This window comes from Gallinula chloropus (assembly GCF_964237585.1).
Source record: "Gallinula chloropus genome assembly, chromosome: 8".
NCBI classification, from domain to species: Eukaryota; Metazoa; Chordata; class Aves; order Gruiformes; family Rallidae; genus Gallinula; species Gallinula chloropus.
In genome coordinates, this window is record NC_140093.1 from 6,797,174 (window position 1) to 6,817,560 (window position 20,387).

Consider the following 20,387-nt stretch of genomic DNA (forward strand, 5'->3'; position numbering starts at 1 on the left):
AGGAGATATGAAAAGATGAACAGAAGCAGATCTACTAATAGATTCAATCTTTAGAGCTGAACAGAAATCCACTGCACCATCGACTCAACTCCAGGGAGATCAGAACCACTGCACCTGTTCATAAAAGAGTTGGATATGGCCTTTCTAGATATGATTAGAACTGGGTTCACATCAGGTGGACAATTCATAGCTCACGGAAAGACAGTGAGCACAATGATCTTCCCATGGGTACAGAGTTCTATAGAACACCACCAACAAAAAAGTTCAAAATGCTTTTAAATCCTTTCTGCAAAGTGATTTCTTCAAAAAAATCAATCCCTCTCTATTTGCATAATCCTTTGTATACCTGTTAAAATCCAAGCGCTTTAGGAAAGCTTCCACAGCTTTGTGCATAAGCCACTGCATTGGTGAGAGAAGCTGCATGTCCAGATGTCATGGTTTAACCCAGCAGGCAGCTAAGACAACCACAGAACCACTTGCTCACTTCCTCTTTCATTCCTTTAAGGCCAATCAAACCAGAATTTTCTAGATTGCATTTTTTATACCTCCTACATTATTATTATTATTACATATATACATATACACTCTATCAGCTATTGTGATTTGTTGAATTAAAAAAAAGCAGTAATACTGAAATGTAAGAGGTCTAGTATTTCTGGTTGAGAATCAGCCTTGCAGTGTTATCAATGCAGTTAACACACAGACTATTCCCTGCCCTCTAAGTCAAAAGATGAAAAACAGATTAGTGAGTAAAAGGCTTAAAACAGTCACAACAAAGTGTTGTTGCTGCTTCCCAGCATTTTAACTTTCATAGTTTGCATGTGTGCAATATAAGCAGAAGATCCAAGTTACACACTTAGAGCAAAGTCAGAAAGGAGTTAGTATTTACCAACCACAGATGTAAGCTTGACCCTACCTGTCATATATAGTACTTAGGGGCATGTGTACCTCACAAGGGGAAGCAGGAAAAAATGAGTAGCTGAGCAGTATAAAAGGTTCTTTCTACCCTCTGTTGTGGTTCTCTCATTTTCCCATGTGGTTATATGCACCTCACTCTGCATTTGTGGTGTGAATAGTCAAACTCTTAGTGACTAGATCATGACAGGCACAGAAGGACTCCAGAACAAGCATCACTGAGTTCATATAGCACATCTGCAGGGTTCAGAAAGCACGCAAGCCCATCTGTTTCCCTTTGGCAACTATTCATTCCATTACATAACAGAAATGTAATTGTTACTACCTTGAGGTACTCCAGGAAGTTTGATTCCAGGGTGACTATTGCTTTCTCCAAGAACTAAACTCACCTGTCAGCCCACTAGTTATTAGCTAAGGCAGGTAGAATTACACTGCCTTGCTGGTCACAGACACGTGGGATTCAGGTATTACTAACAGCTGCCTGGTCAGTAAAAGCTCATCTTTTAGCATGAGCAATATTGCATAGAGATGGCACCCAGCCCTGCACTCCCAACATCACAACGGTTCTGTGCCACGCAGGGGAGTGTGTGCACCGTTCAGAGACAACAAAAGGCAGTGCTGTCACCGACTCTGGACTAGCTAGCAATGCTCTGCTGCAGGCTTTGCTTTCAGCAGAAAGCACTCGCACTGGATTCACACACAACAATTGCAGTGACAGAAGGCCATAAACTTGTCAAGATAAAACTTTTGTGTCAGCCCAGGTGTGAAGAAAGTTGCCTGTTCAATTAAAGGAAGGACTAACAGCAAGAATAGAAATCAAATTTAAAAGCAGTGGATATATTTAAGTAAAATTTAAGCAAAAGAGTGAAAAAGAACAGCTGATATGCTCCTTGTGTAAATGAGAGAGAAAACACTATTTATTCCAGCCTTTGTGTTGGTATTTTCTTGCGAATGAACAATAGGAGCTTTCTGAATCCCTCCCCCTGATTGTTTTTTTAAAATCTGTCACTACCCTCTACATCAGCTGTGCTAAGTGGTGTAAATCCCCTCACACAAACTTTTGTATCTATGCAATGACTTGAAGGGATCTATGACCATGGCACCTGAGCACTGAAGCAGTTAAATACACAGCTGAACTCCCTAGTAAACACAACATAGACCAAGACAAAGACATCTGGGAAATACAAAGCAGCTCCATGAGCAACAGAACAAATGTAGCCTAATTTCCCTTTTAGCTCTTCCAGATGGGCTTCTTACATTCTTCCTCTCATGGACTGTCTGATGCTCCATAAGGATGCAGTTACACTGAAGCTTTTCTCTACACTAAGCAGCAAGATCATACTGAAGCTGTTCACTCTAAGTCTTACAAAATGCTTTAGGAAATATTTTGGTTGGAAACCTTTACCTTTGTAACAAGTTTTGTAGAAATTGGTCTGTGTTTGGAAAAGTTTATTTCTGGAAAGATGGTAAATACATGCACACACAAGCCACTGCACAGTTACACAAGACTTGTTCCTTAGGCAAGCAAGTTCAAAATTGTTTTCCTGAAACATCACTAGAACTGCAGGTGCTTAGAAATCAATACAAGGCTGTTAAGACCATGCTTATAGCACTGTGGAAGTACATGTTACACAGCTAAGTAAGCTTTGAACCATAAGTGAAATTATAAGGCAAATTGCTTAGTGCCCAGCTGTGAGGTTGAGAAGTAGAGTGCCCAGAAACTGAAGTTTCCAACTTTCATAGCCATTTTTGAGATGTTACACCGAAAATAAAAGTGCATTTAATAGAATGTTGATAATCAGCAGGTGATTCAGGTTATTTGTTCAAATAGGTAGAGACAAATATAAATTTATTTCTTATAATCTATAATTTTCCAGAAATTTTTAGGAAATTACAAAACTTACATATTTCACAGTTTGCACCGACCCATCCATGTGGACAATGGCAGGTGTAACCTCCAGGCTGATCTATGCAGGTTCCAGCATGGTGACACGGGTTGCTGTCACAGTCATTTACATCAGTTTCACATTCTTCACCTTATATCAGGAAAAAAAACAAACAAACAAAACCCAAACTTCTATATAGTGGTCATCAGTGGTCCATCAGCAGTCATTAATTTTTTTCTCTAGCTGTAAAACACCTTTTAGTTCAACAGCATCCTTATTCTCAGAGAAGGAAATATATTCCTCATTCAACCAGGTGAAAACAAAGTCTGAGTGTTAAGTGACTTGACTAAACTCACCCAGATTTTGTGTGTCTCATTTCTTTAAATCTAAATCCCATCCCAAGAAACTGCGTTATACAGTTTATCATGTATATGTTGATGTGCTATACAATAATATAGATAATTAGTTCTTCTGGGAAACAGCCACTGTGCAGTGGTATGGTGGGTTGACATTGGCTGGACACCAGGTGCCCACCAAGCCACTCTCTGCTGTTTGCAGTTGGGTGGGGGAGAAAATAAGATGGAAAAATTTTGTGGATCATGATAAATGCTGTCACATTGGATATTACCTTATATGACTAACAGAGCAGCAGGTTGTAAATTATCTTGACAGCAGGTATTTGGATTACACCAATCATGTCAGTTTAAACACAAGGCCAAAAGATTAAATGGGCTGCTTACCATTACTCTGAAAGTGTAAATTGATTCATAACAAGCACTTTAGGGCTTTTAGCAATTGCATGTTCAGGTAACAGAATAAGTTGTTTCAGTCCACAGCAACCAAGGTCAATGTTAAAGCCTTTTTCAGTTTCAACAGTGTCCAATTAGTATATTGGCTTACTCAGACATCTTTAAAATGTTATTTTTAAAAGGCAATCTAGTCTCAAGCAGTAAGGTCATAAGGCATGTTAAATAGCTGTTAACTTAGTAAAGTCTCTTTAGTAATGAGCTTTTTTTCCTGCAAATTTTTTAAGACTCAAAGGAGTTGCAAGTAACATCAAGAACTTTGCATCCTCACTAGATTGATTGCAATTCAGCAAAGCACAAATTAGTTTCCTTGAAGAGACACAGTCTTAGTTGGTATTTGTCTCCTTTTGGACACAGCAAACACTGACAACCAGACATCCTGTGCAATGTACAAATTACTCGCCTGCATATCCAGGTGCACAAATACATGTAGCGTTTAGACCTTCACTGTCACAAGTGCCACCGTTCTGACAGTTGATGTTAATACAAGGATCTTTGTATAATTCACAGTGCCTTCCTGAAAAAGTAAAAACAGCAATTGCCATTAACATGACCTATAGTGACAGCATGAAATCAGTACATGTGATAACTTCACCTGAATGAGCACTATCACGTGCAGCCTCCAAACCTGTCCTATCAGGCTAGTGCCATGAGACTAAAACCATGTCTTTTATGGTGGCTAACACACATGCTTCCTCCCTTCTCTCCTCACTCAATGAGGCTTTTGGGCAGTTTCTGCTAACAAGAACTGTTGGGAGTATCTTTGAAAAAACAACAGTATAATAAAGCTTAAACTGATCAAATATCTAATATTCTTCAATCAAATGTAAACAATAATTGTCTTCAGCAAGAATTTTCCACAGGAACTTCTTTCCTAATGCACATAAGCATTCTGATACCCCTCACTGACTTTTGCAGGAAACTGAGTATAACTAAGGCAATAAAAAGATAAATAAATTAATTCAAATATATATATAGAAATAAACAACTGGGTTGCTCAGCTTCATGTCACTGCTTTTGCTATTTCATTCTCAGGTGTAGGCTATGTGAATTCACCAGCTCCGCCTTGCAGAAGACAGTGCAAGACCTATCTATCTGGCTTACAGAACATAAAGCACAGCAGATTCCCTCCTGGAGATGGGGAGAGAGGTGCTACTGCCACTGCTACATCCATTGTTTTCTCTGTATCTACTTTTCAGATGAAACCAGAGAAATTAATACATGAATGATTTAATTAATGCATGGATGGCACTGAAACATGAAAAATAAATGTACATCATAACAATTGGCAGCACTTCAGTTTTAACTTGTGAAATTAGCTGGCATTTAAAATACCTGTTTAAATTAATGTCAGTTTTAAGTCTAAATCTAATTCCTATTGCACGAGTCTTTGCTTGGGAATGAATTCAAAGAGACCAGTTAACTAAAATCCTAAATTATCTTCAAGTTTTCCCATTCTTAGACTTTTTACAAGAATTTCAACAAACTGAAGAGGACAGGATTCTGAATACTCCCATGATAACACTTACAAATTACACTTTTCACTTAAGGTGGTTCATGTTTCTAAATCCTTCCTGTCCTGCAGACTGTGAAGATGCATAATCAATAGAAGCAACAACTCATATTGCTTATTGTGTGTAAAACTGCAATACAGCTTTATCATCAGGAAAATGTTTCTAATCATGAGGTGGTGAATGACAGTGAAGATATTACGTTGCTTGTGGAGATTACAGAACCCACAATGCTAGAGAACTAGAGGTTAGACAAATACATATGGAAGTGGACATGCAGCTGCTCCTGCCTTACTCCTTCCCAACGTCTTCCATGAAATACCAATTGTGTTGCACTGGAATTGGGCAGTTTCTGAATTTGAATTCACACAGAACTCTACAGAAGTAAAATTAGTGAGGAAATACAGTCTCTAGAGAAAATATGAGAAAGAAAAAATCTATACAAGAAAGAAGAAATTTGACACATAATAGATCAGATGTATGCCTACAAGTACATTTATACAGTGAGTGATTAAAAGGAATGAATTTAGCTTTCTAGTGTTCCACACTGTGGTTACATACAGCAATGCAAGATTACATGAGCTATATAAGACCAATCATCTCGAGTTAAGAGTGATATTTAAAAATAAACATAAACAATTTATTTCAAATGTGTATTTTATACACACACAAATATATGCACATACACAGGCTATGTACTCACTCTCTGCAGACCTGCAGAAATCATTTGGTCAGTCTGCCAGCAGCAAAAAGGCAGAGTACTCTAGTATGAGCATGCTGCAGCTAGGCAGCAGAAGGCAGCAGAGCCAGAAGCCCCCAGGTACATGCTGGTGTATATCTCAGTACATGCCAGCTCTTGTCTGTTTGCCAGCCAGGGGGGTGTAGAGGCAGAAGGGAGGCTGCAGATTGGAAAGTCTGAGTTGGCAGTGATAAAACCGAGGTCCCTAATTGCCCACATGACATCTTGAGCTGCATATCTCAGCTCTATTCAGTAGTGTCACTGAATACCTTAAGTACAGGAACGAAGAAAGCTCAGTAATTAGCCTAAACTGCTTACAGGAGCAGATCCACTGCTTTCATTTAAAGCAAAATGTGCTGCATGCACAGTGGTTTCAGATGTATGTACACGTAGGATGAGAACAGAAGACTAAGCCACAACATTATGGTCAAGTCCTCTTTAAACTGTCATGAAAAGCTGAGGGTCATTTCCTCACCAAGATTCTAAAATGATGAACTCTGCGTTGTCAAAGAGGTGTGCCATCACCAGCATGAAACACATATTCAGCCCCCAGCAGCTGTTAAGTCAGCATTACTCGTTGACACAGATAATGATTGATACACTTAGTGAGAAAACGCTGTGGTAATGTTCCTTAAAACACTCTGTGTAATATGCACGTGTATTTCTAATATTAATAACAGATAAAATTACATTCAAAATGTTCTCACAGCATGATTTCAAACCAAATGCATAAAAAAAAATCATTTTAGTCCTACACATAAGAACATGTCAGAGACAGCTGATACAGGCTACTGTATAAAGATGAAATCCACTGAAAGATAGATTTTGTTTAACAAAAACATGTACTTTTCTGCTCTATTTTATAAATTACTGAGGAAATTCCAAAGAATGATTCCATTCAAACATATCTAGGAATAGCTGCAGTTAACATGTGAAAGCACCACAGACCTACTACTGTCTCCAGGCTTCACAACATCTTAAATGATGAGCATAAAACATTCATTTTTGCTCATTTGTGCTAATTTGTTTCAAAGATTAATATTTTATTACTATGTTTTTAACTCACTTCACTGGAGAAAATAAATTAAAAAATAGTTTGGAATGTGCTCCATGCAATGGCTCCTAACAATAAAGGATGAAAATAATTACTTAAGTTATGTTTTCTTTTAAAAACTTGTCATTTTCTAACACTTCTTAAAAACAGCAGAAAAAAGGACACCTAAGAAGAGAGAAGCCATTTGTCACTACCAGACAAGGACATGCATTCCTCACAGACCAGCTAAATCTGAACTACTTATTTGAATAAAGAGTATGGAATCAAGATGTACATTGAAGTTTGTTTCCATTGACTTTACAGGTGGGATTTGTCTCTGCTCAATGGAGAATATTGTATATGTATTTTTATAACAGAAACTACCACAAGAAATACATAGAACAAGTCAAAAAAGATGAGTCAAAGCCCATTCTACCTTCATATTCAGCAAGGCACACACACTCATAGCTGTTGACGAGGTCTCTGCAGGTGGCTCCGTTCTGGCAGGGTGCAGAAAGGCATTCGTTATATTCCTCTTCACAGTAAAGGCCATGGTAACCTAAATCACCCAAAGAGGGAACAAAAAAAAAGCTATGAACCACTTCCTGGTAAAAATTAACAATTAGGCAATGATTATCTGAGCAGCTGCTTGCCAAATGAAATACACTGTGCAGAGAGATACATGTGAAGACACAGATTTTTAAGGACATCTGCCACCAGGTAAAAATTACCAAAAAACTCCTGGAAGCACAGTGTTGTGAGAGAAGCCCCAGGCACTGTCCCTGCAATAAACCACAGTGGGGCCATAAGCACGAAGGAACATGGCAAATACCCACAGTCTGTAAAAAGGAATAAACTAATATCAACGTATCTATCTCCTAGATTTTTTGGATCCTTGCATCCAAGCCACTCATCATCAAAATGGAGATAATTCTACAGCTGTAGTTCTTTAACTTCAATGCTGTTCAATGTCAAAACATTGTAGAATCATGAAGATACATAATTTTTTTACAGTATTCCTAAGGTTTGTGGCCTGATTATCCAGGCAGAGAAAGTGGCACAGAAAAGCTAAAAGATCACTTATTGGCCACTGAGTAGTCTGTATCGTGAAGTAAAAAAATAAGGAGTTAATCCAGCTGAAATAGCACTTTTCTCTTTTTAGTGTGATGTACAATTATTAGTCTTAACAGTTGAGTTTACTTTCTAGATATAGTTTATTAGGTCAAAGTAGTACCTATTAAGTAACTACATTAATTAGTATAGTGTAAGAGAGGGAAAAAAGCTAGCTGCAATGCTAAAATGTATGCCTGTTAACACTGTATACTCAATACTATATACAAAGAGTCATTCAGACTATCCTATTTGATACCAAGAAGTGTATTTAATTCCTTTTCAATAGACCCAGGTTATATTTTAGTTCATGAAAAGCTTCTCCTCTCTTGATATTTTTTTTTTTCCTTTCTTAAGCTAGGGGCTTTCCAACTCCAAGAACAATGTGTAATTTAATTGCAGCATAACCACTGCTTTCTCCTTGACAGACAAGCTGTAACACACAAGAACTGTAAAACTGGTAGTGTGTTTGACCAAAGAAAAAAGTACGAGGCAATTTTCTCAGACCTTTTTAAACAGTTGTTTCCCCCTCTCTGGGGGCAGAGGGAGTGCTTCATAATTAGCTAAATTCTCTTTAAGGGAAGATTCAGAATTAATAGATTAAACAAAATACTTTCTTATCTTTTTGAAAATACAAATAGTGAAAATATTTCTACTAAAGCTTGTGTCTTCCTGGAAATTACAGCAAATATTGGAGTGAACAAACTTTTGCGTTTTCTACATCTCTTCAACTGCCAGCTACACAGCCTACCTCCCTCTTAAGCAAACCAAAGCCCATGCAGTTAACATCACCTGAATTGACTGGATAACTAACACAAATTATCACTTCAGATGTTTTAGTAGATGGTTTAGCTTCATGAAACCACAGCATCATCTCTTCACCCAGGCATACAAAGGACAGAAATTCTCGCCCATACTATTGCCCACAGAGTAATGTCAGAGACTTTGCATGCCGTGGTTACAGCACACCTTTTTCCATTGGGCTGGTATTTTATACTTCTCTGGTATTAAATTCAATGTGGAGTGGGACATTTTTAATTTGTTTTAAACAAAAGCTCATCTCTATTTGTCAACTTCTCTCAATGTTCTTGAGGTTTCAGTCTGATGAAGGTCAATAGTGCACATTGAAAAAGACAGCTTCAAACACGCTTTCATACGAAGAACACTGTTTCACAAAGACCCATCGTAGAGAGGAGGTATGTCAGGGTGTGTTAATACATCAGGACACTCTGTCCACCCCTACCATGGATTGTCTTTTCATAGTAAATGGTTGGACTAGAAGCTTATTAAGAAACATTCCAGAACCACTTTCTCCAAAGTCATTAGCCAAGCAATACAGGATTAATTACGCTAAATATTATGAGGTTTCTTATTAACCTATGGTGGAGTTTATCTAACTTATGATGAAGGGAATTATCCTTACGTAGTAACATCTGTAGCCAATATACAAATGGACAAATTCAGAAAACTTAAAAGAAAAACATATGGAGATTCCCAGTGTTGAACACAGATTTAATTAGATAATTTTAGAAAAACGTTTTCCACTTGTCACCTTTCAAAGGGAACAGAGGGAATATCAGGACTGAATAACTGTCTGGTTTCCAAAATCAATATGAACTATCGTATCGCCTCCTCAGAGTTAAGGCAGCCCACGCTGTCAGACACTGCACACAGTGAGGGAAAGATATTTTCTCTCTCCACGAGAGGGCAGATCTCGCCCACACACGATTCCACCCTCATCGTCCTCACCCCGGTGCCAGCCGCTTCCCCTTGCTGGAGCTTCTGTGAAGAAGAAAGTTCTGTGCTGGGACCAGGCACCCGACAGAAAGGTGAGTTTCTTCTCTTGGAGTCAAAAGGCACCATATCATTGCCAACAAAAAAATCTCTTTATTACTGCTTTTAAATTATATCCTTTAAGTTTTATATATATAATATATATATATAAAATATATATTAAATGCTCTATAAACCATGTATTATACTGAATTCATAAATATATCTTAAAACCCCCCCATAAATAATTTCTATACCTTTGTTAAAGAATTTAGATGGAAACATGAGACATTTTCATTGATAACTTCAGAATAACAGATTCTAGTATAGTTGCTTCCTCTCTTTCTAGTAACATTACAGTTCTGCTTTTACATTCACAAGCATTGCCAAATGCAGTTATTTTCATTTCTTGTGGTGTAAAACATTTCTGTGGACATACTCAGAAAGAAACAATATCTACGTGACCAGCTCTTCTCCAGATGCCGTGTCCTAAACATCAGGCACTGCAGCTTCCAAAAGGGCAACTAATGTTACTCAGTTTTTTCCAGGTCACTAGAAACTGGATATGCCTTTGACAACAGTATATTCATGAACTGAAGAGGAACTTGCTAATGATGATCTCATTCTGATGTGCTCTGTTCAGAGGCTAAGAACCTAACAAGACACCTAGAATAAAAACATCCTTATATCACCTCTTCTCCCTCTACACAACTGTCCTTCTGTCTTTAACAAAGGCAGAAACAGATCTGTTGCCACTCTTCTTTGTATTCCCAAATCCTTCTTTCTCTTTCTTAAGCAACAGGGAGGCTGCCTAGAAGAGGCCAGGATATGTGCCTGATGCTCTCTGGCCTGGGCTTCAGACAGGTACAGACACAGTAAACTCTCTGCACGTGCCTATATTAAAAACTGCAGATGGAGAAAACACAAAAGGGAGCACACAGTGTGTGTCATGCAGGCAGATGAGGAGATGCCTTGTGTTTTGCCAAAGCCTGTGAGACCAGCTGACAGAGTAAAAGATACAGCAGTGCAAACTCTTGATGGCTTCTGCACTATTGGGTTAACAAAAAAGAGAGGGAGAAGCTTTTTCTCCCTTTATAAATCAATAAAGACCTCTTACGTTTTTAAGAAAGCCAAATGCAAAACTTTGCTGTGACTTTAAGAATTTAAAATAATATATTAGATATCTGCATTTGAAATTTAGAACAGCAACTCTATTAAAATAATGGAGCATAAAGAGAAAAAAGGTTTAAGAGGAGGAAGAAACTGCTTTGAGATTCAGGGACTAAATAAACGTTCTATGAACAGACACAGAGGGGTCCCACTGGCTTCAGAAACTAGAATTCTTATCAGGATTAGATCTTTAACATGTTGTAAGCAAAAAAACACATGACACAAACTATTAATCTAATATCCAAACACTGTGTTTCTTTGGTACCTGTAAAGGGTCAGGTCATAAGTTTTAAACATTGGGGTAAGTATATCATTAAAGATATAAAGTTTCGTGTGCAATTGAAAAATCACACATATAATACAAGGTAGGTGTGAATTCTGCAGGTCTCTCTCAGCAGGCATCTGAAGAAGAAGGCTATTCAACTTGGAAATAACTTACACATTTCCCCCCATTTTGGGAATGGGAACATTTAAAAATGTTGGACTACTTTCAGAGTTAACTTATACATATTAGGTTTTCTATACAAGCTATCAGATTATAGAAGTTATTCATAATGTTGCCCACAATGAAAGACAACACACACACAAGAAATTAGTAATAAATGCCTGGTTGTGCATGCTCTGTAAATTGTGCAGGTATGCAAATATAATAACCATCATCTATCATTCTTCAAATCTGTACGCTAGCCAAAAAAGCATGGAAACCAAACTGCCTACCAAGCAAGGACACTTGCACAGACTTTGGGCTAATTGGAACTGTTTAAAATTCTTCTCTTGTTTAATTTTTGAGGCAGAAGTAACAGAGATGAAAATCCAGCTGACACTATGTCTGCTAGTAGAAACAGCGCATAAAGGACGGATGGCATTCAGGTCACATATAAGCAAAACTCTGCAGTGCTTTGCTACTGTAATAAATTATACCCCCATCAAATACCTCAAAAAAAAACCCCAAACAAACAAAAAACCCCATTGCAATCTAGAGCTGAACACTTATTTTTTAATATGTGGCAGTTTCTACTTTAGAAACAAACCCAAACAAAAAATCACTGCCACCCCCACCCCCCAAAAAAACCCCAAAACCTGCAAAGGAGAGAGTTCTAAAATATAAAATATAATTCAATAAACATAATGTTAATATAGCTAAAACATATATAGAAATTCAGGGAAAATGAGGACTCTTGTACAAAGCCATCCATAGTTTAGGAGCTGGCACACCAATGTTGACAGCCAGAAAGTCTCGGGGTCAAGAGGCAGAGATTTTTTCTTTCCTGATAATGTATGATAGTATCTTTATGTAGTTTAGTATGTTTATTATTAACCTTTGGTAATGCTAATAAACTGCACACAGATTTTACACAAGTAATGTTACAGAGATCAGCAAAGTCTCTGTGGGCAAAATTATAAATAGAATTCAGACTTCTAATATACCTTAACTCATCCACACTATAAAACTTCTTTTTTTGACAGAGATACCAAAAATGTGTTAGGCCATGTCCTATAGTTATTACTTTTGGGAGTTTAAGGAATTGCAACTTAGGAATCCTCAAGTTAAACTTCTCCTCTGCCTTGCACACAGTAATTATGCAAACCAGTGCATGTTATGATACCTCCTAAATGCTGAGCTATGCAGAAGTTGACTCCCATTTATCTACTATCACTTTAACCCATTGGGAAAAATCTCTGAAAATAATTGGTATAAATTCTACCGCTATGCCCTAAAAAAAAACCCTGAAGAAACACATAATGATATGTTTGTAACAATTAAAAGGCACAAGAGAAAGGAACAAAGGATTGTGGCTACTCCTAGCTTGCTATGACTTGGTTGCAGCTCTAATGATCTTTGATATAAGTTATCCATGTTTTTAAATTACCAACAGCTTAATGACAAGCTCACATAATTTGGCCTTCAGTTTCACCTCCACATGAAACAAATACTGCTATTTGCAAAGGGAACCCCTTTGAAAACTGATTGTGATTTTTTAAAAGTAAAGTTTACAGCAGTGTACAAACGGTTTGGAAAAAATACTTCTTTTTTTTAATACTTATTAAATTTCATACATGGAGCAACACAAAGGAGTTCAACTAAAGAACTGCTATATATGGTCTAGAATGCAACCTCTATGGCTTCTCATCTAGCTTACTTTTAAAAGCACAAATATTATTCAAATGAAAATAAGTTTCCATAACATGAGAGGTCTGAGACTACTTTGAAGTCCCAAGAGACACAGAATTAATTTGAGCAAACCTAATCAACAGCTTCTAGTCAAGTTTAGGTGACAAAATTCAGAAGTAAAAGCCATTATTTTTCCAGTAATATTTAACTAGTGGTTTGGGGTTTGGGTTTGTTGGGGTTTTTTTGAACCACAGGCAAAAGAGCATACTGAAGACCAGTAAAGCTTTCCTGGTTTACTTGGAAAAAGAAATGCCAAGTTTTTCCTACCATGGATGACACTGGAAAGAGCCCTTGTGCTGGACAGCTCCAAATACTCCAGAAATCAGATCCCAGAAATTTAGAAGAAAAGTAGTTTATGCTAATTTAGAAATTCAGATTTCTGGTGACTTATCTTCCCATCACTACAAAGATTCTACAAAGGTAGAATATCTCTTCTTGTCATTTGACTGCTACAATTCAAAGCATTTGAATCCTGATGATTCTTTTCAGAACTCCCCACAACATAAACAGCATTGGTAGTCTTAATAAAATGCTCTTCATCAATCTCTGATTTTTTTCAGTCTGTTATTTCAAACATATATTAAATAACACTTAAATATCAAAACATAATTATACATTTCCTTGTTGCCCAGTGGTACGTAGCTCCTAGTATCAATAGCTTCTCCACCCTCTGTAGATATTTTTCTTGGCTATGTCCTAACTTTTTGTACCAGTCAATAGCTACAAAACCAGCAGTTTTCACCTACAAATCCAACCAAGTTAACAAAACACTCACTAACCAGTCAAGGAACAGATCGATGCTATCAAGTAACTATCATAGTCCTACACATTGAGGACATTTTTCCTGTCTCAGCTTTTTTTTTTAACTTCAAGCATTTTTTCCTGTTTACTCCCTCTGCTATTTAGTTCTTCCACGGGTTGGGTGAGGAGAATAATATGCAAACTGAAGGGATAAATATTAGACTAATAAATTTGCTGTTCTAAAAATGAATTTAGGAAAACAGCACCTGGCAATTTCAACTACCTGCAATCAGAAAGATTTAGTCAGACATGGAACTAATTATTGACTGATAGGTATTCTAGTTTGCACTCTCAATATGACATACATGCTAGCTCTATTTAAATATGATTAGGCCTGGTGCTCTTCGTCTCAATACCCAATCCTTTTCTCTAAGGAATCCTCTATTATGCAAACGAACAGCAAAGCAATTAAACACTTTAAAAGGGAAGACTGAACATTTTTAATGAACGAATTATCATCATCAACTCTGGAAACATATAAAACAAACCACATGTTTAGAAAATACTCTTCTGCATTACATTATGCCCTTCTGTTCAGATGAAAACTGCCCACATGGAAACATCTGAGCTGAAAACATTTGAGGTCACTTAAGTATCTGGAACTATCTTGCCACAAAAATCTACCTCCCATTTGGTTTCTGGAGAGTTACAAGCTGAAGAATTGAGAATGCCTCCTGAAAAACTGCCCATAAAACTGTAAAATGGAGGCTGTTTTGTCGGGGTTGGGGTGAGGGTCTTAAATAAGTTCATATGTTTCAAAGTTTAAAAGGTCTTACATGAGATTCATATGATCCTGTATGTATAAATTCACACCTATTGGACATCAAATTAATCATAAGGTAACACTTCTATGGCCATGCATATCACTTTCATAGGGAAAGATGCAGTTTCATTATACATCTGTGAAATCCAAACCACGAATTTCTACTAGGTTCTGGTCATTAGCAGGTACCTCTCTAAAAATAGCTTCTGATGGTCCTTTCTATGTCTATAAATAGAAGTTATTAATCCTGACACCTTCTTAAAATGCTGCGTAAGTAGATTTAATTTCAAACTTCCCATATCCACAAATAAAACTAACCCATTCTGGTGGAGAAACCCTCAACACAAAATGCACAGAAGGTTAGTGTTTTCTGCACCAGTTAAATTCAGACCTATCAGAATCAATATAAGAAAACTGGACAGGCTAGAGGAGTTCAGATTGCTCACTGAGCTGAGTTTTAAAAATTACTTTTTTTTTTTCAACAAGGATTATAAAAGTTTGTCAGCACAGACTTCACTGTTGCATAATGCTCTGAATCAGGACAATTGTCTTACACGTGCACAAACTTTGTAACTGCAGTAAGTAATATGCAAGCAGTTGTCTATTACTAAAAGTATATTCAGTCCAAAAATCAAAACACACTGAGAAGAAACTTACAGAATCTTAAAAGCTTATTCTTTTCAATGAAAATATATTTTGTTTTGCTCTGAAGCCACTACTTGCCTATTTCAGGCAAAACCTTTGTGACTGGTAGGATACCTGCAAGGCAAAGCAGCAGGAAGAAGTTTCCATTCTCTCTACCAAATTTTGTAATTCCAATGACACTGATACCTCACCTTAAGAAGATTTATCCTGCAGACTATACAGCTGCAGATATCAACCAAGCCATATGGATCTCAGTGGGTATTTTCATTGCTCACTCTGCAATTTTTGATTTTGCAAATGTGTGGATTCCTATGATTATTCTAAACAGGTAGAACATCTGTTCAATGTGGTTTATACACCGGGAGAAAAAAAAGAAGTCATTTTAAACTATAGGTGGAATATAGATATAAAAATAGTAGATTTACAAAACATGTAGCTGTTTGGTACAAACCAGGGATACAGAGGCATTTGTAGCTGGTTCCGACACTGCGACAAATGCCATGTGCACAAGGGTTGAGAGCGCAGAAGTCAATCAGCTGGGCACATGTAGGTCCTGTAAATCCAGGACTACAACTGCAGGAGAAGGCAAGTCTGTCTGCATAGCAGGTGCCATTGTTCTGGCAGGGAGAGGATGCACAAGGGTCTATTTTGTCTTCACAAGAGGTTCCTAAAAATCCTAAAATAGACAAACAGTTTTAGTAAGTTATCATTCTGCTATGCCTGCAATTTTAATAACTAAAGCCAGTTGTAACTAACCCACTGATATATCTACATTCCTAATTTTTAATTCTGTTAAAATCACAAACATACAGAATTCCTGTCTGTATAAAATTCTAATTTTATCCATTAACATGGCATGATAAAAGTAGTTTCAGGCAAAATCATAGTATCATACTATTAAGTTAGTGAACTGCAAAACTATTTGTTGAAACTGACAGTGCTTATCCACAGATTGGGAGCAGACTGGGGAAAAAAAAGAAAAGTAAAACCTGACCTTTTTTCATTACTGTTAATGTGTATGTTAAGAATAACAATCACTAATAATTTAAAATAATATCTTTTGCAAGAGCATACTTCTTATTAGCATAAAATACAATGATTTATTGAAACAACACCACCTAGAAAGAAAAGGATATTCTTGCAGTGATTTAATCAATGTAGAAAAGAATGTTTGAACACAGTGCAACTGTAGTTTTATCTATACATACACATACATCATATACATAACACAATGTGTGGTTATTGTACCTAAAATCAAAAGCATGTTCAAATTCTGGCACCTTTCCACAAAAAGAGAACAAAATGTCCTTTCCGTTAAATTCTAATTATTATTTTTTAGGAGTATTTGGTCCATTTGCACAGGCTATCGCTTTTCAGGCTGAAAGTTCCCTGGAATATCTTATATTCTAGAACAGTTCTTAACATTACAATACAGTAATCACTGAGAATGAGAAATTAGGAGCAAATCAGGCCCATCTCCACTCAAGACTCAGCAAGCCAGCTTTACTAATCTATTCTAACAGAAAGTGAAAACCACTGCAGTTGTGCCAGTCTAAAAGGAAAGGAACAGATGAAGTTTCCATTGGTACCCAGGAGATTGTAGCATCATTTCAGACACCAAAGAAAATATATAAATGCCTGAAAAAACATTTTAGGATTTGAAGAATATTTAATTAGAGAGAAAAAGATAAACAGCAAAACCTAGAAAATGTGCCTGATGGTGAGAGAAAGAATCAAGATGGGGATGTCTCTTATATAGCAGCCTGCCAGGGACTCAGAGCACGAAAACAGTGGCAAGTGACACTTTGGATTGACGTTTGATATTGAAATATTATCCCTGATGAAACTAAGCAGATTTTTGGCTTTCTGTAGTTTCTGTAACTATAAAATCTTGCTGCTGGCTTAAAAGCTGTTCATGTGCTGGAACTGAACCCCTATATTGTGTAAAGCTTATGATGAATACCGAAAGCGAGACTAAATACCGTATTCAGTACATCATTCACAGCATTTCACTATCTTTTACTGACTCAGTAAATATTTTTGTTCTAAACAATGTCATTACACATTTCAAGCAAGGTACAATTAACCAAGAAATATTTCTTAGTTTCAGGGCATTTTTATTTTCTTTCTTTTCTGATTATTCATTATTCACATTCAGGTGACTTAAACTGTAACTTTGTTTAACCACAGTTCTAGCACTGCAATCATAAATAGCAAGTCTGGAGTTGGCAGCTCTGAAAGCACATAAGAAATAGATTAATTTACATTTTAAAGCATAACAAAAAATCTGCAAAATTTACTAAAAGGTTTAATTTCTACAGTTTGCTCTCAATTGATTAGATTTGTTGAAAACCTGAGCCAGAAAGATCTGGTGAACTGAGCATAGCCTGTCAATTTGAATGAGCTCCAAGACTGGAAGAGTGAGTGAGGGCTGAGATAATCAGCCTAAAGACATTAAAGTTTCCAGCATGCACTGGAAGGGGAAAAAAAAAAACAAACCAGTGGCAATTCATTTTAAATATCCTGAGGACTTCCTCAAGGAGACACACTACATGTTTCATGTTTTATAGATTCACAAAGGCTCACTGAACTGCATCAGAAAGAGAGGGAAACTGATATTAAAGAAGCATAACCCCAAATACCATGTACTACAGTGATGTACTCAGAGAATTAGAGATTTAACAAAACTTAGAATATTGTAACTAAAAAATGATGGAAAGCCCACAACTACTCTTTGAGTTCTAAAAAAACCCAGGATATCCTTGGCCACTGTTGGTGGCAGAAATTCAGGACCATCCTCAAAATATTAGTCCCAGAAAAAATGATTCTAAAAATCCATGTCTCCCTCATATGTTCATAAATCACATACTATGGAATGATAAAAAAAAAAAAAAGAAAAAAAAATAACCCAACTGGAGAAAAAAAAAAAAAGTAAAAAGAAAAAGAAACAAACTATGGCTTCAACTTTTAACAATTTATTCACAAATAATTCAGCCACAGACCAGGAAAGAACAGGCAAGACCCTTCTGCCCTGTCCATTTGCTATCCTTTGGCTCAGATTGCTTTCTGGGCTTTATCAGGACCACCTGCATGCCAGTGTTGAAGAGGGAGAGCTTCAAAACAGATACTGTGGAATCTTATCTTAGAGGTTTCTCCAACAGGTGATAACAGCATTACCATCAGAAACGGAAAAGAATCGGTTCTACAACCAAACAGTTCGCTGACAAATTAAAAAAGCCTGTACTGTTATCATAAAATCCCAGATGGATTTAAAAGAATCTGCAAGGTCTTTAACTATTACCAGCAAAAGATCAGCCAGTGAGTCTGGTGAAATCTCTACACTAAATTCTGAAACCGGATTAAAAAGGATCAAAATGATCTTAGGTCACACAATGACACTAATGCTGCTTCGCTACAACCTTTGCAATAATCTTCCTACAAAGAGCAGCTTACTGGCAGATGGCTAATGTTTCAAGTGACAAAGCACTTCAAGAACATATGCAGGTTTAAAATACACTAAAACATGTTGCCCTTGTGCTCGCTCTGACTGCACTGTGAGATCTGTTTAGTTGATTCTGGAAGTTTAAATCTTACGTACAAGTTAAATATCTGAAAATACACAAAGCAGCGTTGGTTACATATCTGAATTGAAGATCCATTATTTTGGCATTTCTGAATGTCCATATCAATAAAACTTTTCAAAGCAAATAATGCAATTAATAAATTTAGAGGTGTATTCATTGAAAACAGAATCAAATGTTGGAGGAAAAAAAAAAGTCAGGATTATTTATCTGCGGATAAATATCCCCTGAACCATTCTTCAGCCAGCTAACACAAAACCATCCCTGCATCTAGGTCATAATTGGTGGAACAGGGACATAACTGAAATGTAAGGACTACTGGTGACTTGAAAAAGTCTGAATGCAAAATTTACCCAAGAACGTAAATGCAGAATACAAATTCAGAAGGTAAAGGGCAAAGGCAATTATAGAAGAGAGTTATACTGCTAAAACCACAATACAGTATTTGTAGTTACACAGATTAGACCATTTGGCTAGTTGTCAAGAAGAATAAAAGTATTAAGTCAGGTGACATTCTTCATATATTGCTACTGTCCTCCTGGGCAGTGATAGAAACTAGATCAGAAAATGTTTCCAGAGGTAGAAAAGCTCTGGACAAAAGGCAGAATTCTCATTGTGGTGGGATTTTAATTATTTGGCTATTGAAAGCAAGAGAGTCATGCACAAATCAAGGAAGTTAAACATTTTCTGAAGGTACTGTAAAACTTCTTTTTATGCAGTCTGTGGAACAATCAACTTGTCTGAATGTTATGTTAGACATAATTCCAAGAACTACACAAATGTGAAAAGATAAGTCTGAATTTCTAGGAATCAGGACTACAAAACCTATGGATTTGAATTACAGGGATAAATATTAGAAGAAATGTAGGCAAATTTATTGTTTTTCCCCATAGAAAATTCTTTTGTCTGATGGTATTTCACCAGCATTCTGTAAAGGGAAAAAAAATACTCATCATAAGGAAAGAAGAACTCATTAACATGCAGTTGTAAGATTTTGATTGAAATTCACCCCAGCTAAATCTTTATGGATAAAGATGAACTTCTAATGGGCTGGACCCATTAAAACATTGAGAAGTCTATTAAAAACAAGAGCAATTTGGGAAGATGCCAGGTAAAAATATTACATTAGCAGAAAGTACCAGAAACTAAACAGCCATAAAAATTTTTAATTAACAACAAAATGTTCTTCAGGTAAATTAAACTCTCTTATGGTAATATGAAGAATTCTGCCTTCTCTAATCACCAGTAACCTTGGGAAATCTTCCATATGCAACAGCTGTATGTGACCCACTTTCTTGGAATCAAGATAATAAATAGGTTTACTGTGCATAAACCTAAAGAAGTTAGAATCACATCTGATCACATCTGCAAGACATAATCTAGAAAAAGGCTTTTACATGAACAATGAAGCCCAGAAAAAGTGAAGACATTGAAATTTAAACTATTCTTAATCTAGGGAAATAACTTCTGTTCTCCCAGTC

General features: G+C 36.6%; 1 protein-coding gene across 1 annotated transcript in view; it reads right to left on the reverse strand.

Moving 5' to 3' along the window:
• Positions 1-20,387, reverse strand: part of DNER (delta/notch like EGF repeat containing) — a gene marked incomplete at both ends in the record, with an annotated part of 118,400 nt that overhangs the window by 9,666 nt on the left and 88,347 nt on the right. Inside the window, 4 exons of the mRNA XM_084267208.1 lie at positions 2,820-2,951; positions 4,011-4,124; positions 7,327-7,449; positions 15,777-16,001. Coding sequence (XP_084123334.1) covers positions 2,820-2,951; positions 4,011-4,124; positions 7,327-7,449; positions 15,777-16,001 — 594 coding nt within the window. The remainder of the gene's footprint in view (positions 1-2,819; positions 2,952-4,010; positions 4,125-7,326; positions 7,450-15,776; positions 16,002-20,387) is intronic.